Below are 16,120 nucleotides of genomic sequence, written 5' to 3' on the forward strand. Positions count from 1 at the left end.
GTTGATATATGTAGATAAAACATTTCTGTTTCCATGTTTACAGAGGTGGAAGAAGTGCTCAGAGTGTGTACTTAAGTAAAAGTAGAAGTACTAAAGAGCAGAAAGTTACAAATAAAAGTCCTGCATTCAAATATTATTGAAGTAAAACAAAAAAAGTATTGACATCAAATCACACTTAATTACCTACTGTGAATGCATGACTTTTGCTTGTACTCAAGCACACAATCTGAGTACTTCTTCCAATTATTTACACTCAATTGTGTACATAATTTGCCCCAACAGGACTGTGCGTGTACGCATGCGCAGAGGTTGACAGCTAACTATCGCAGCGCACTTCACAACAGCAGCTGATGCTAGCACGGCGGCTACGGTTTCGCTTTTCTTTTCGAGCAACAATTCACCTACACACTCCAATGTACCGTCCTGCGTGAGGGAAGCTATCCAGAATAATTTATACGAGTATGGCGGTTGTATCTAAAAGCCTTGACAGCTCTTCGTGTGTGTAGTTAGCTAGCTGGCGGGCTAGGTAAAGTTGATAGCACTGATTAGCATCAACGCTAGCTAGCTCCACGGATTCTCGCAAGCTGGCATCAAAACACTTAACCGTCAGCCATGGGGATACTATTCACGAAGCTATGGAGGCTTTTTAATCATCAAGGTAAGAATGGGGAAGTGACATTTATTATGAATGTGTCGAGGACATGAGATGGTGGTCAGTAAAGGCCCGATTTGACAGCCAGGTCTGATCCGTTCATATTAGCCCCAGAAACACCCCTTTATACTCCACAGTGTGGGAGCGTTGTTGGAAGAAGATGCGTTAGTAAAAGTAGAAAAACTACAGTGTAGAAACACTCTGTCATTCAGAATCTTACAGAAGTAAAAGCAGAGGTGGGAAGATGTTGTACTTAAGTAAAAGTAGAAGTACTCAGGTCTTGTACTTGAGTAAAGTAGAAGTACTCAGGTCTTGTACTTGAGTAAAGTAGAAGTACTCAGATCTTGTACTTGAGTAAAAGTAGAAGTACTCAGATCTTGTACTTGAGTAAAGTAGAAGTACTCAGGTCTTGTACTTGAGTAAAGTAGAAGTACTCAGATCTTGTACTTGAGTAAAGTAGAAGTACTCAGATCTTGTACTAGAGTAAAGTAGAAGTACTCAGGTCTTGTACTTGAGTAAAAGTAGAAGTACTCAGGTCTTGTACTTGAGTAAAGTAGAAGTACTCAGGTCTTGTACTTGAGTAAAGTAGAAGTACCAGAGTGTAGGAATACTCTGTCACAGTAAAAGTATTCTAAATGTTCCTCCAGTGAAAGTAGAAAGTACTCTCATCTAAATGTACTTAAAGTAGTGACAGTAAAAGTAGTCATTGTTCAGATCATATTTCACCTCATTAATCAAAACATGCTTAGCAACTAAAGGGATTAAATAGCTGTAGTGGAGTAAAAGTACGAAGTAGCAAAACATTGAAATACTCAAGTAAAGTAGAATTACATCAAAATAGTTCTTAAGTTATCTACCACTGTTTTTTAGTCTATTAAAATGATTTAACACTCACAGTTACTTTATACATGTCAAAGGACATGATATGCTGATCATCTTGACATTATTTATCTAAGTTGGCTCCACATTGACAAACTGCAATACTACAATGCTCTGACGTGTATAAAAACAGGATTTTACAATAACAATGACTATAAAGTACCGTGAAAGATCCATTCTGTGTATCGAGTACTTTTACATTTGATACAACAAACTAAGGACATTTAGCTCATAATTCTTCTGTACTTCATATCATTCTGAAATGTGTCATTGTGCAGAATGAGTACTTTTACTTTTGATTTCTAACGCCTGACTTTGATTTAGAGTACTACACTCTGATACTTCTACTTTTTCCTACGTCAGTACAAGATCTGAGTACTTCTTCCACCTCTGTTTATGTGGTGACGAAATATCGTTTTCCACGCTAACGTTTGCGCATTAAGGTAGTGTTAGATTATTTATGCTCTCTGGGGATGGAGCGAGGGTTATGTGAACCCGAGTCGATGCCTGGATAGTGATCCTGAATCAGTAAACAGGTAGGTCTCTGTAACACGAGTCTCTGTACGGTGCAGCCTTCAGCCCTCCGTGTATTAGGACTAGAGATGGCTACACAAGCATAGCACACTGAAAGCCGCCACATCAGCAGAATGTCAGAGCCAATGAGGATCTGTCAATGACTTCAGAGTGAATCACATTGACTTTGCACTGTAACCACATCACCTTATCAGTGTAGTGTCAGCAGTGCAAGTAACCCGTCTCTTTACACATGGGTTAGCTTCTCTAAAACAGGAATTGTTAAATTTCCACCATACAGTTTTAATTAGTCATGACTCGAGAGTAGATCACATGCCTACTGTAGGGTGTCACATGTGAACCAGATGTGGGTGAACTGGCTATATTATATATTCTATGTCCTGTTGATCTCGGTGCAGTGACTTTTGCACTCTAACTTGTTTAATTTAATCAAGACAGAAAGGTGTGTTTACGGTCAGCACAAAAATGTCCTAGTTTGGGATTAATAAAGTAATTCTTATCTTATCTTTAGCATGCACACAACAAATACCTGATTAGTCAATCAACAGATAATTGACATTGACTTGCTGCTTTAATCAGTTTTATGCAATTGTCTTTTGGCTGTTGCTTGGACAAAAACAAGCCATTTCCAACAGAAGCCTGAGGAATACAGTGGCAATAGTCAGAACAGTTGTTGATATAATAATAAAAACATTTGATTTCCTCCAAATTATCCATCAGACATTGTCGCTTCTTTGTCTTCCTAGTCATCGCCAGCACCTTGCTCTGTTAGATCATCTTGGTGTTGCTTCTATCCATCATGTCAGGGGGGGTCTGTAAGGCTTTTGTTGTAACCCCTGGATCTAGCCCCAGCTGCACTTTCCACCATGGCTGTCCCCAGTGATTGATTCAACGCAGTGGAACAACAGACGTTCATTCACAGAGAGGAGGGCATGTGGTTAGACATTAAAGACTTGGTTATTCATGTTCATCATAAATAATACAAGACCGTAAAGGCAATGGTAGCGAAATCCTACTTGACATTATGGTCACACACTTAGTGTTTGTCCCAAATTCTTCATGTTTTTTGTTAGTTTTTTACACTTCTGTCCGTTTTCTGAATGATTTGTTATATTCTGGGTTGTAGGGGACCCTGAAGACTAAGCCAGTGTATTCCCTACACATTGGGCGACAGGTGTGGGTTCATTTCTAGAGATGTAGAGACAAACACATTTACACTTGTTGTATAAAATAAGGGTCAGATGTAAAGAGCCACTTTTTTAATCGGTTTTGTATTTTTATGTATTTTGCTTACAGTTAGTGCACAAATCAGCCTGATTTTTTAAAAGTATTGTCATTTCAACATTCAACCTAATCTTTTCTGGCATAAAATATCACATTTTTGCTAGTTCCACCCACTTTTCCTTCCCTTTTCTTCTCATATTTGATAGTAAATCGACCATCTGTTCTGTAGGCCGGACAAAACAAACCGTTTGAAGGCGTTTCTTCAAACTCTGCAGTAGTTCTTATTAAATGTGAGAAGAAACTCATAGCCCACATTTAGAGATGTTTACTGTTCCCTTTGTTAGAGTCATGCGTCATGAGTCAGCTTAGCTCACACCTGCCCGACCTGACACGCTTTATTCCGCCTTTTGCAGCCGCACAATACTGACTTGTGACCTCCAGACACTGAAGATAGTGTAGCTGCGTGTTATGGATATGCATGCAGTCTGCAAAATATGCTTTGTTTCCTCTGAACAACTCAGTGCCTAGACAGCTGTTTGGGTTATAGGGTTCTGCTATTTGGCGTGCAGGTGCTTTCACTTCCGTAAGCCTTATTGAGGTTTTAGTTTCTCAGAGAAACAATATTTGTCAGGGTTCACACTGGTTTGTCGACTTACTGTATTTCCCTGTATTGTGTATTAAAGGCAGGACATGTGATGGAGCTTTGGAAAATGTGTCGCAAAACTAGAATGCTTCTTGACTGTCTCTGTCCATCTGTCCATCCATTTGATTTATTTCTGAAAATCTTTAAAAAACCAGACTGTCTAAATCACAGCTGTGATTCATCAGGAAGTATGCAATCATTGACGTGTTGTCTGTGGTTATGTGTTGGCCACGTTTCCACGAAAGATACGTCATTGTTATGCCCTTCCTGAACCAAGCTATTCAGAGGTTAGGTTTCTTTCACAATGGATGTTTGCATTCCTAAATATCCCTCACACATTGGGCATCAAGGCTCAGACACGCCAAAACCACATCAAATAACAAAGAGGCAAAGGGTTGAATGTTTTGTAAAATGTAGCTGAGTGAGGTATGCAGAAGCAGGCTGTGCAAATATATAAATATTAGTAATTAAAAGCACCTTGGAATTAAGTGAAAAATCGCATGGCGTGACGTAAACCTAGAAAACAAGATTACCTAATGAGACAACAACATGTAATGTGTGCTTGCTCTCTTTCGGTCATGTGTTAGCTTCTCTAAATAACCTAACTAAAAAACATTGACCCGTCTCTGTTCCTCATCTGTCCTCTGTGTCACAGGATCTGAGACATGGAGACATAATTAAGTTCCAGAAGTGCTGTTGAAGCTGGGTATAAAACCCCGAAAGATTTATGGAAAAGGAACCATCACTTAGATCGCTCATGCGGTGCAATCTTCTGTCCTTTCCCCTTTATCCTGTCCTTGTGTTGAAATCGTACTTTTTTCTTGACTTTATTGAATTAACGGCAAGGTTTCAAGTCATCGTAGTTGTCACATCCTGTTAGTCTCTTCAGGAGACTCTTGTGTGTGTGCAGGGGAAACGTGTCCTCTCGACAGCTGCTGCTCGGTTAAACCTGATGTTGAAGCCTTTTAAAGCTACCCCACTAACACATCTGTGAGAGTACACCGTTCACAGCAGCACAATGTGTCCGACCCGCTGGATGTGTGAGGCTACGGTACACACTTTGGTACTGACTGATAGAGCTGGACACAAAAAGGGCTTCTGTTTGATTCTCTCAATGCAGCTCACACAGCCAAAGCCATCTTTTAAACATATTGCTCTGTGAATTCTTTCTAAGTGTCTTTTCTTTTTTCTGCCTTTCAGAACACAAAGTTATTATTGTGGGTCTGGACAATGCTGGCAAGACCACCATCCTTTACCAGTTGTAAGTATCCAGACTTTGAGCTAGCGTGCTTACAGTTGCAATCCATTCATAATATGAGAAATAAAAGGATGAATCAGTCTGTGAATGAGGCTGGCTTCTTGTGTTCATATACACGTGTGTGTGTGTGAGAAAGCTGTTTAGTTATGTGTGTATTTATGCACTGAACATGGACACCCACCTCCTAAGTTTGCAGTTAAAATGCCGTAATATTTGGGTCCCTGACCAAAACGTTGAAACTGGTTGACTAGTGTTTCTTTATTTGTCTTTCACGCTCAATTTGTTTTATATATTTACTTTTTAAGTGCTGTTTTATTTTCTACTCTTGTTATTTGATGTGCAGTGCCTTTGTTTTTACATGCTGCTATAATGAAGACATTTCACAATTTGGGATCAATAAAGTATATCTTATCTTAGGAGGGTTATTTTCGGTATCGTCTCTGCCCTCTCGCTTCTACAAATGTTGTTTTCGATTGTCTGTTTCATTAATTGGCTGTAATAAATGAATTGATGAGAATAATTACTTGTCTCGTGTATATCCTAATTCTTTCCCCACTCTGTCTGTAGTTCAATGAATGAGGTGGTTCACACCTCGCCGACAATTGGGAGCAACGTGGAGGAGATTGTAGTGAACAACACCCACTTCCTGATGTGGGACATTGGGGGCCAGGAGTCCCTCAGGTCCTCGTGGAATACGTACTACACTAACACAGAGGTAAGGACAGCTGCTTGCTCCCTGCTGATCAATAAACTAATGTAGTGCTTCCTTTGGGATTACACTAAAATAGGTCAAACTATTTTTAAATTAGCTAGAATACACGCATTATCTCAGCACATAATATGTTTGCTATTTATATATCTGGACCAGTCTTTGTTCCTCATCTGTCCTCTGGTTCACCGGTTCTGAGACATGGCAACGTAATTAAGTTCTGGAAGTGCTGTTGAAGCTGGGTATAAAACCCCAAAAGATTTATTGAAAAGCAACCAGCACTTAGAGCGCTCATGGAAAACCAAAAACCAAAAACAGCTTGAATATGAGCTGGAACAGAGCTAGATGTACACTTACTACAGGTATATTATTTTGGTTAAATATGTTGGCAGAAATGACGGTATGTCACAATAACATGGTGTCCAACACAGCATGCTGACAATGAGATATGAAAAGGGTTAAATATGCCGCTTTTATTTGGGTTCTGCACCAAGGTTGTTGGTTTTCGGTAAAGAAATACAAATCAAATTAAGATTGTTGTCGGCTAATAAATGAACATCAGGTTTTTTTTTCTTGCCACAAACGAGCCGTTACTGTAGCTACTTCTGTGGGTCGTTTCCACCGACATTACAGAATAGAGAATGTCTTGGTTATAATGCTGTGGAGTGTTGGTGCAGTTTGTATGCTGCTCTGCTAACAGTCCGGTGGAGTTGAGATGCATCGTGTCTTATTAACCGTCCTCTGCTCCTCTCCATCCTCTCTGGGTAGTTTGTCATCGTGGTGGTGGACAGCACGGACAGAGAAAGGATCTCCGTGACCAAAGAGGAGCTCTGCAGAATGCTCGCGCATGAAGTGAGTATCAAGAATCTTCAAGTAAAGGTCCAATTATCAGTTCAACAAAGGGTTAAATGACTTTTTTGTGATCATTTTCTCATCGTTGTCCATGAAATATCTTGACCCTGTCCTCTGTCTACGTCTCTTACCTGTCCTCCAGGATTTAAAAAGGGCGGGAGTGTTGATCTTTGCCAACAAGCAGGATGTGAAGGGCTGCATGTCTGTGGCTGAAATCTCCCAGAGCCTCCAGCTCACCTCGGTCAAAGACCACCAGTGGCACATCCAGGCCTGCTGCGCCCTCACTGGGGAGGGGTGAGTACTGCAGCTAATACTCACTCTTGCTAAATTAGATTATATTGTAAAATCTTAACTTTAATGGAGTAAAAATGTTGTGGTAATGCATATAGAGCTGTCTCCTTAACGCCTGTCCTTCTGCTTTTCCCATCCCTCTCCTCTTCGTCCCCTCCAGGTTGTGCCAGGGTCTCGAGTGGATGATGTCCCGACTGCGTGTGAGATGATGACCTTTGACTTTCGCTCGAGAGTGCGCCCTTGCTCTTTGTTTGTCCTCCGCCTCCAGACGTGAGCTGGAAACGAGGACGGGGGCTGAGGTCGGTGGACGGACGGAGCCCTCTCCTCTTTCCTGCGACGGGCACACCGCTGCCGGGACGTTATTACTCTTCTGTGATAATTTATTTTAACGAAAGACGTCTGAGCTGCGAGCAGAAAAAACCCACGATGTTTTCAGAAGGACAACAAAAGAGACTCCAACTATTTAAACTGAAATGTTTGCACGGTTTTTCCTTTCACAGAAGTCGGCAAAGGGTCTGACTTTGGGACTGTACATGGACTTACTCTTCAGCTGTGTGTGACTCTAGCCCATGGTGGCCTTGCAGTATTGCCAGACTGGCTGTGGCAGTTTTTATTGCCCCCCCGCCTCCTTTATTCCCAGTGTGTACAGTCCAGTATTCTCTTTTAACGTGGTGCCTGCAGCAGAAATGATGATGGTTGATGGAGACTGAAAACATGCAGAAAGGAGGGTAAAATCACAGTATACCCTCCTCGTTTCAGTCCCTATGAATAATCAGTGAAATAAAGTGTTTTTATCTGTTTCAGGTGGATCGCAGCGTGTCATGATTGAGTTTGTACTTCAGGTGACTCCTCACTAGATTGCTCTTTTCGTCTGTAGGGATAAAAGTGAACTATATATAACGTTTGTAACGTCAGATGTTCCTTTTTTAGTCCTTTAGGGGGCAGAATGTGTCACATGAGCTCATGGTCGCTGGTGCTTTTGAGGGAGCATGATGAGCAGCGGTAGGGAGGAGGGAGTTAGACAGCAGAGGGATTCAGGGAGGGAGGAAGACGAGGACAGGGACAAAATCGGAGCAGCTAGATAGGATGAGAAGAAGGCCCAGTTCCATACCGACCCCTACACACTCCCAGTACCAGCTTCCACTTAGTTTGCACGTTCACATTGACGGTTTGCACATACGATACGATTTTGTGAAGTCTGACCTTTTTCTTGCATCACAGCAGCTATATTTGTAACCTCAACAAGAACAAATACTAAGAGGTGATACAAGAACCTTTAACATCACATTACAACCGCTGAAGACAGCATGTTCAAGACCCTCTCAGCGTACATTTGATTGAGCTATACTGTATGCCAATAGTTACGAAACGTTAGGACACTTCCTGTTTCTGCCAGACACACGGGAGCATGTTCAAAGCCGCGTTTACTGTCTACACCTGAAGTAAGGGAGCCTCGTTGAGCTGTGAGAGTGACTACAGACTCAAAGAGTGGGCGTGAGAAAGTTGGTTGGAATTGGACCGAAACTCCAGCAGAATACTGGGTAATATCGCTGGCAAAACAATCTAGTACAAATGAGCACTAAAACAGTGTGCTTCCTCATCACGGGATTTGTGACTCCTCAAATGTGTTTCAGAGGTACTGCTGCTATGAGGAAGTTTCCAGCCCTACCTTTCCTCCTAAATGTGTCATCAGGACACGTTTCCTCTCATGTGATTGTCCTTTTCTCCACGGTAGTTTTAACAGCTGACTCGTGAACGGCTCTAAATGTCGTCCTTCATATGGTCCCTTTCATAGTCCTCCAAACTCTGCGATCAATATCAGTCTGAAAACAAGACGGGCAGTATGTCTTTGAATAGCTTGATTCTTTAAATGCCTTTTTAACCTGGAGCAGCCAGTGAGCATAAGTCAGTGTGTTTCACTCTAACATGAATCAAATGATTGTGTCATGTAAAAGTCACAAGCTCCAGAAAATAACCTCCCAATTCTTCTTGAGCTTAGCGACCTATTTACTCTTAAAAGTACAGGTTAAGCTTAAGAATTAGAAACCTGCACAATGGAACATTTTCATAGATGTGGAGATGCAAATCGAGGGAACCCAACACTCTGCTAATGAGGACGATACAACAACATGCTACTTTTAGATGAAATTGCGGTCAATTTTGAGCTTTTTCTAGAATTTGATGTCAAATTTTGTACATTCAGTTCTATTTCCTCACCTTTTTAATATTGGTTATGCATTCCTTGATGGATGTACAGTATTTGAACATGGATCTAAAAGCACACACATGTTGAATTTCACATCAGACCGGAGTTTGATGCCTTTACATGCTGTTGATTTTCACTCTGTGGTGTGTGAATTGCTTTCAGTCGAAATAGTTTGTTTGCAAATTGTGATTTATCCGAGTTTAAGAAAACAGTTCCGGTATTGCAGCAGATAAATCAAACCCGTATAATACCTAGTTAACATACGAGTTACACAATAAGTTTATTGCATTTCTGTACATTTGGGAGGTCTGTGTGTCCTGTATTTTGAGTCATTAGTCAGCGGTTGTGTCAAACACCGTGATATCCCCAGAGATGTAGTTGAAGAGTGAAGCATTTTGGTCGTCATATTGTTTCCACAGGTCTTATTTATGGTTAAACAACGTGAGTGTTGCACAGAAGACTGAGCGAAATGAGGACAAACAAACTCAATGAGTCCAGCTCTTGATTGACCCAAGAAGACATCACTCTCTTCTTATAGAGCTCGAAAGGTCAGCGCAGATTAATCTGGAAATCTAGAACAACAACCTGTCCTGTCCTTGCAGAGTCCCTCCCTCCTGTCTGGCTGATTGGTCGCTTCAGGCCTCTTACCTCACTAGAATTCATTGTTTTCCTGTGCGTTGGTGAGCTAAGATAGACTATTGGCTCTGTTGATGTTGTCCATCCTGCAGCTGTTGTGTCCTGGTCTCACTGGTCATCAGTCATTTTTTCCAGTGACTAAGCATCATGTACCCTCACCCTTTAGATGTCCTTGGCATTAGGTAGTCATTATTTGGACTGATAGAATGATGAAAAGTGTGTGATACCCTGCCTGATCTTTCAGTGCAATGCAACACGTGCTTTAAAGGGGTCTCATAATGCTAATCTCCAGCTTCATATTAGTTTTCTGTTCCTCTACTGCGCCATGTCTCCGTGCTTTAATGTTCAAAAAGCTCTTTATGCTGCGTGTCATAAGTATCTCATCTTATTGTCCTTCTTCCACCACAAACATTTATATGCTACTCGTCCAGCAGCGTTGACACGAAAATCATCACAAATTCTAAATTGCGACTTTTAAAAATGTCCTTCTATTTCCTCATTATTCTAACTACTTCTTCATGTGGCCCTAATCATCTTCTTTTCAAATTCACACTTTTTGTCTCCCAATTTTTTTTCAAACTTCAGATTTTTTTTTCTCCAAATTTGGAGTTTTTGGTGTTTCCGAATATTTCTTCAAAATTATCACTTTTTTCATAAAAATTCTGCCTTTTATTTTCAAAATTTCGACTTTTAAAACCTCCCACTATTTCTCATCATCTAACTGCTTCTTCATGTGGCTCTAATCATCTTCTTTTCAAATGTCACACTTTTTGTCTCCCAATTTTTTTTCCTTTCGATTTTCTTTTCAAACTTCTGATTTTTTTCCCCTTAATTTTGGACCTTTCGTATTGCCGAATATTTCTTCAAAATCATCACTTTTTCCCCAAAATTCTGCATTTTTTTCTAAATCTCCGACCGTTTACATGCACTGAAACCTATATAAAACACTACAGGAAAGGGAAGACACCAAAAAGCACAATAGAGCCTCTCTAATGGCTTAATGATGATGATGATGATGATGATGCTACTGAGGACCACGCAGCAGTGCATCACAGAGAGAGTCACACACACACACACACACACACACACACACACACACACACACACACACAGCTGCTGCTTTCCCTCTCAGCCCCTGTGGAGCAGAGCTGAAATACCGGAGAGAAAGAGGCACATCATCTGAGGAGAGGAGAAGTAAATATACTGTGTGGTCCATTTTGTATTCTTTGTTTTAACTTGTGTCTCCTTTAACATCCTAATTCTATTCATGATTTGCTGTTACACTAAACCATAACTGCCACTTGACCTCAAATCTACAGTATGTTAAAAGTCTCCATCTAGAAATAGGATGTGATGTATTTTTATACGTCAGACTCTTTTTATGCCCTCGGATCGAGTGAGTCGCAGTCTGCTTCGTTGCTTTGAGCATTTTCTTTTTCATCCAGCCTCTTGACCTGTTGAATGGAATTTATTTAGTCTGTTTTATAACATGAAGCTAATATAAGTGCTGCACCTAGAGCTATATTGTTTCACGGTATTGTAAATATACAAGGAGACCAAGCTAAATGTAACTGTTAACATCATTATGAAGCTCAAAGCTGTCCTCAATCTGCTATCCACTACCAATGACTCATAGCCACTCATTATTTAGTCATTATTCACTTATTATCCAAGAGATATTGGTCATTTATCTGAAATGATTATTACTTTTCATGTTTCTAGAGATGCATTAACATTTAATATACTATTTGTGTCTCATATTCATGGGTTAAGCTAAAGACTGTCGGATATCCTCAGCCTCAGGTCTACGGCAATTCCTCATTAGCATAAGGAATTGCTCATGCTAACTCATTATTCACTAATAATCCAAGGGAAATTGGTCATTTATCAGACACATTTGAAATACTAGTAGCTATTCATTTTGTCTCAGATGTATGGGGGTATCTTCTTGTTTCTCGGCCCGGCCTCAAATCTCCTCAGGTTAATGTTTATCTGATTCTTGTGCAGACCCTGCCAGCTAAGGGTCAGCTAACAGATGACCTCAACAGATCTGGCACTCAGGGCCTTCACAAAGTCTCATGCTTATTTCTTTACCTACTTCCAAACCTTTCACAAAAACTCTCCCACATCCCACACCCTCGTTCCCACAGAGCGGATTTGTTGTATTTTGGTTTTACTCTTGTTTTCTTGAGTTCCCCACCAACCCGTGCCCCTCTCCCTCTCCTCATAACTGCACCGCTGATGCATTAGCCTCAACAGGTGCTCTTTTCTGTAATGATCACTTAGGTATATTTAGATTTTGAAACCTGAGAGCGCCTGCCTCTGATTGGCCGTGTGGACCACATGATAACCTGGGTAGAAATCGCAGCTGTGTGCTGTCTCACAGCTTTTCTCTGGAGGGAAGCTGGGGAGGCTTTGGCGGCTTAGGAGAACATTTAACTTTGATTTAACTGGTAAGCAAAGAAAAAACGGATTTTTAAAAAAAAGCACAAATATCCATATATTTCTAAGACACCTTGCATGGCTTTTCCAATCGGCTTGGACTTCCATCCTTTCCATCCTTTGCTGCCATCTGGATCCAGGAGGAGCTCTGCTGCTGCACGTTTTAAAGGAATAACTAAACAAGATCTGCAAGCAACATCTCTCCAGGCCTGCCGTTGGATGTATCTGACATTTCTGCCACAGCTTTGAAATCTCAACACCTGTCGGGGCTATTTTGTTCTTCTACCTCATCTTGCATCTATTTATCTTGCTTATTCACATATATATTGTTTCTTATTTTATTTAAAGAAAGGGCAATGGAGTGCTAAAAAAGGTACTTAGTATGCCATCCTATATTTAACCTGCAGCCCTCAGAAGGCATTGCCCTACCGTTTGCTAAACAGAGTCAACCAATCAGGCCGTGGCATTAGCTTACATGTCAAATAGCTGAGGCACTGTTGGGCAGCTGTCTCCAACCTTCAGCCAGGAGGCACAGTTCCTCCGTGTTGTGGCAAGTGAGGGAGGAGGGGTGGCTTTCACACATTTAAAGGCCTGTTATAATGCACACCTTCCTAACCTGCAACGCTCCCTGTTGTAATTTACTCTCAACGCCTTCTTTGTGACACATTTCTATTACTTTGTTCAGGGCAAAAAGTTGGACTATCAGTTTGAGACCCTAGTGGAAGCTTCCTTACTGTCAGGAAATCCAGCGGAAATCTTACCTTGGTATGGCACGCACATTGGTTTACCATTAATATATATATTTGTATTTCTGATTCCTGCTGTAAGCCCTATATTTGATCGGGTAATTGGGTTCAGCAGGGGATGACTGGCAGCATCTTAAAATATCCCTGGTGCGGTTGTTGCCTTTGATCTCTTGTGTCTAAGCCCCATTAATGCTGTCTGACATTGTGATGTGTTGCTACCGCTGCTGGAAACATTTGAGTGAACCCTGCTATATAGCTTTTATGTTGTTTGTATAAAAGTTTAAATAATGAACACCTGTCTCAAATCCCCTCTCTGTTTTGTCTAGAGCGTTTTAAACCGTCCCAACATGGCAGAGGAAATTGAGGAATTTGAGGAGGAATTTGAGGAGGAATTTGAGGAGGAGATAATCGAAGAGGTAAGGGAAAATTCACGCTGTGCACATTACCTGTACTGCAACATGACTTGTATTGCTATCCTTAACCAGATTTCCCTAAATATGAGGGGTATATTTCGACTTATTTGAGTAGATTGAGGCTACCAGTGCAGTGGCAGGCCCTATGAATAGTTAAGTTAGCGGCCCCCCTCCAGTCAGCAGTTCAGTCGTCCTACGCAGGATCCTGTTTCAGATGGGTTTTGCATCCTGGATCGCCCCTTAACGGCTCACTATAAATCAAAATGAACTCAAACTGAAGAAACTGGGATATTTTCCATTGTCCTATGAAGCTTAACCTTATGACAGGTAGTTAGCATGCTGTCCTATATTTAATAAATGCAATCTGGTGGTGAATCGTTTCATGATAGCGTCATTTATTCCCTCAGATTCTTGCATTTTATTTAAGGCCATCTGCTTTTTCCAACATGTCTAACCTTTCAATGAACACATGCTGTAATGCTACCTATATTAGAGTGTCCTTCATGTGTAATCAGAATTAGAATACCGAATATAGTGCAGATAAAGAAAAGAGATTAAGAAATAACACTTCATTTATAATAAAAACACAGTAGGATTAGATGCCACTTACCATTCTGTCCTTTTTTAAAATAAAGGACCTATCTCCAGTTACATTTGTCTCCTGGTTATCCGATCTTACCTGATATTCCCCAATATTTCAGGATGTTTCTAATGCTGTGTTATGAGTGCACTGTGTGTAAGAGCTATGCCTCTCTGTCAGTGAGCAATGGAAGAGTGACATCAGAAGGCGGACAGCTTAGTCCTGTATTTCCTGGTGAAATGGGATTAAAGCCTGCCTTGTATTTGTTCATGCGCAACATAACCGATATCTTATAGGGGAGTCGCATCATTCTTTATCACCTGATCACACCGAGTAATTACCTAGTGGTCACTTAACTCCCATATAACATATCTACTGTTTCAAACGGATCTACCATCCTTACTGCAATGATGGTAGATCGACCGGGAGGCGGAACAAACGGAGACCCACTCTGGGTCAATACACTCTGATTTCACTGGCACTTTCATCTACACTGGAGAAAAGTTCAAATGTTTTGAATAAATAGTAAGATGGCTTCTTATTTAATCTACAGAATGGGGAGAAACATAGGGATAGTCAGGAGATACAGCAGAAACATGCACATAGTTAAAAAAAACATAGATTTCATAAATGATGGATTTATTTTGTTACACAAAAACTGAAATTTGACTTTAGTTAGATGTAATATGTCAACAGATTCCACATAACAGTATTAGGTTAGTTGAAAGCAATAATATTAAGTTTGAATAATTAGTTTCAACTTAGTATTATTGCTTTTATCTAACCTAATACAGTTATATGATTAGTTTTTACGTAATACATTTAATCAACGTTTCAGTTTAACAGTGTAGTTTCATCAGCTATACGTCATTTTGATTAGGATTATGGTCTCTATATTCATTTAAAATGACTCCTCTGGTCATTAAAGCTGGAGCGTAGAGTTCTCTGTCTGGCATTCAGACACATTTAGAAGTGGACATCTAAGGGTCATTGGCAGAGTGTGAGAGTGCAGTAGGGAGAGAGGGAGGGGGAGAGAGAGAGGGAGAGAGGGAGGGGGAGAGAGGGAGAGAGGGTGAGAGGGAGGGGGAGAGAGGATGAGGGTGAGGGAGAGAGAGAGAGAGGGAGAGAGAGAGAGAGGGAAAGAGAGAAGGAGAGAGAGAGAGGGGGGGAGAGAGAGAGAGAGAGGGAGGGGGAGAGAGGGTGAGGGAGAGAGAGAGAGAGGGAGAGAGAGAGAGAGGGAGAGAGAGAGAGAGAGGGAAAGAGAGAGGGAGAGAGAGAGAGAGAGAGAGGGAAAGAGAGAGGGAGAGAGAGAGAGAGAGGGGGGAGAGGGAGAGAGGGAGAGAGGGAGGGAGAGCCTGTAAATCACACTCCGATCGCCTGGAACGTGTGAACGTCACTGCTTGAAATTTGCTTATGAAAGGTGGAAAACTGGGGGCACAGCTATGGTTGTTTCTGCATTCGCTGTGTAGGCACGGGACAAATGGTGGCTTAGAGTTTCATTCACACCTATGGTTCTCTCCTGTCTGATAGATTTGGATATCGAAGCCTCTTACAAATGTTGATTAAAAACCAAAAGAGTTTGAGATGTTCTTTCCCGCAGCTCTGGTTATTCTGGTGTCTGGTAGATTTGAGGAGTTATTGGCAGTGGTGAAAGAAGTCATATGTTAGTGTACTTAAGTGAGAGTGGCAATAACACAGTTTGGAAATACTGTGATACAAGCCATGCATTTAAATATTACTCAAGATGCCGAATGGTCCCTTTCAGAATATTATATTTTATGTGATTTGATTATAATTGTTTGTGCGTTAATAAGTAAACATCACAAATGCAGAATGTAAAGCTACTTTTAGTAGTCCGAAATTAAGGAATCCTTTATTAGTCCCACAGCGGGAACATTTACAGCATTACAGCAAAGTGACGAAGCAGATAAAAGGCTAACAATTCAAACAAAAACTCAAATTAGTCAAGAAAAAAACCAAAAAGACAAATAATACATTTTATTTTGCAGTCAATTGTAAAATATAGGTGTTGGTGTAAAAAGGACAGTATTGGCT

The 16,120-nt window shown here is 40.9% G+C and overlaps 2 protein-coding genes across 2 annotated transcripts in view; both read left to right on the plus strand.

The window, feature by feature from the left end:
* The first annotated feature begins 308 nt into the window (after positions 1 to 308).
* arl5a (ADP-ribosylation factor-like 5A) lies at positions 309 to 7,851 on the plus strand. Its single transcript, XM_063887944.1, has 6 exons — positions 309 to 658; positions 5,133 to 5,193; positions 5,758 to 5,905; positions 6,668 to 6,751; positions 6,894 to 7,045; positions 7,203 to 7,851. Exons 1-6 carry the CDS (start codon positions 613 to 615, stop codon positions 7,249 to 7,251), a joined length of 540 nt encoding a protein of 179 aa, XP_063744014.1. The 5' UTR covers positions 309 to 612; the 3' UTR covers positions 7,252 to 7,851.
* Positions 7,852 to 12,242: 4,391 nt separating this feature from the next.
* neb (nebulin) overlaps positions 12,243 to 16,120 on the plus strand; it is a 68,649-nt gene continuing 64,771 nt past the window's right edge. The window contains 2 exon segments of the mRNA XM_063887631.1: positions 12,243 to 12,337; positions 13,399 to 13,488. Of these exon segments, the coding sequence (XP_063743701.1) occupies positions 13,420 to 13,488 (69 nt within the window). The 5' untranslated portion in view covers positions 12,243 to 12,337; positions 13,399 to 13,419.

Source organism: Eleginops maclovinus, chromosome 7 (genome assembly GCF_036324505.1).
Source record: "Eleginops maclovinus isolate JMC-PN-2008 ecotype Puerto Natales chromosome 7, JC_Emac_rtc_rv5, whole genome shotgun sequence".
Lineage (NCBI taxonomy): Eukaryota > Metazoa > Chordata > Actinopteri > Perciformes > Eleginopidae > Eleginops > Eleginops maclovinus.

Excerpts from the sequence above, each read along its gene's own strand:
- arl5a (XM_063887944.1), top strand. The coding sequence starts at position 613 with ATGGGGATACTATTCACGAAGCTATGGAGGCTTTTTAATCATCAAG. Across the intron at positions 5,906-6,667 it reads CGTACTACACTAACACAGAG|TTTGTCATCGTGGTGGTGGA; the intron begins GTAAGGACAGCT and ends CTCTCTGGGTAG. Across the intron at positions 6,752-6,893 it reads GCAGAATGCTCGCGCATGAA|GATTTAAAAAGGGCGGGAGT; the intron begins GTGAGTATCAAG and ends CCTGTCCTCCAG.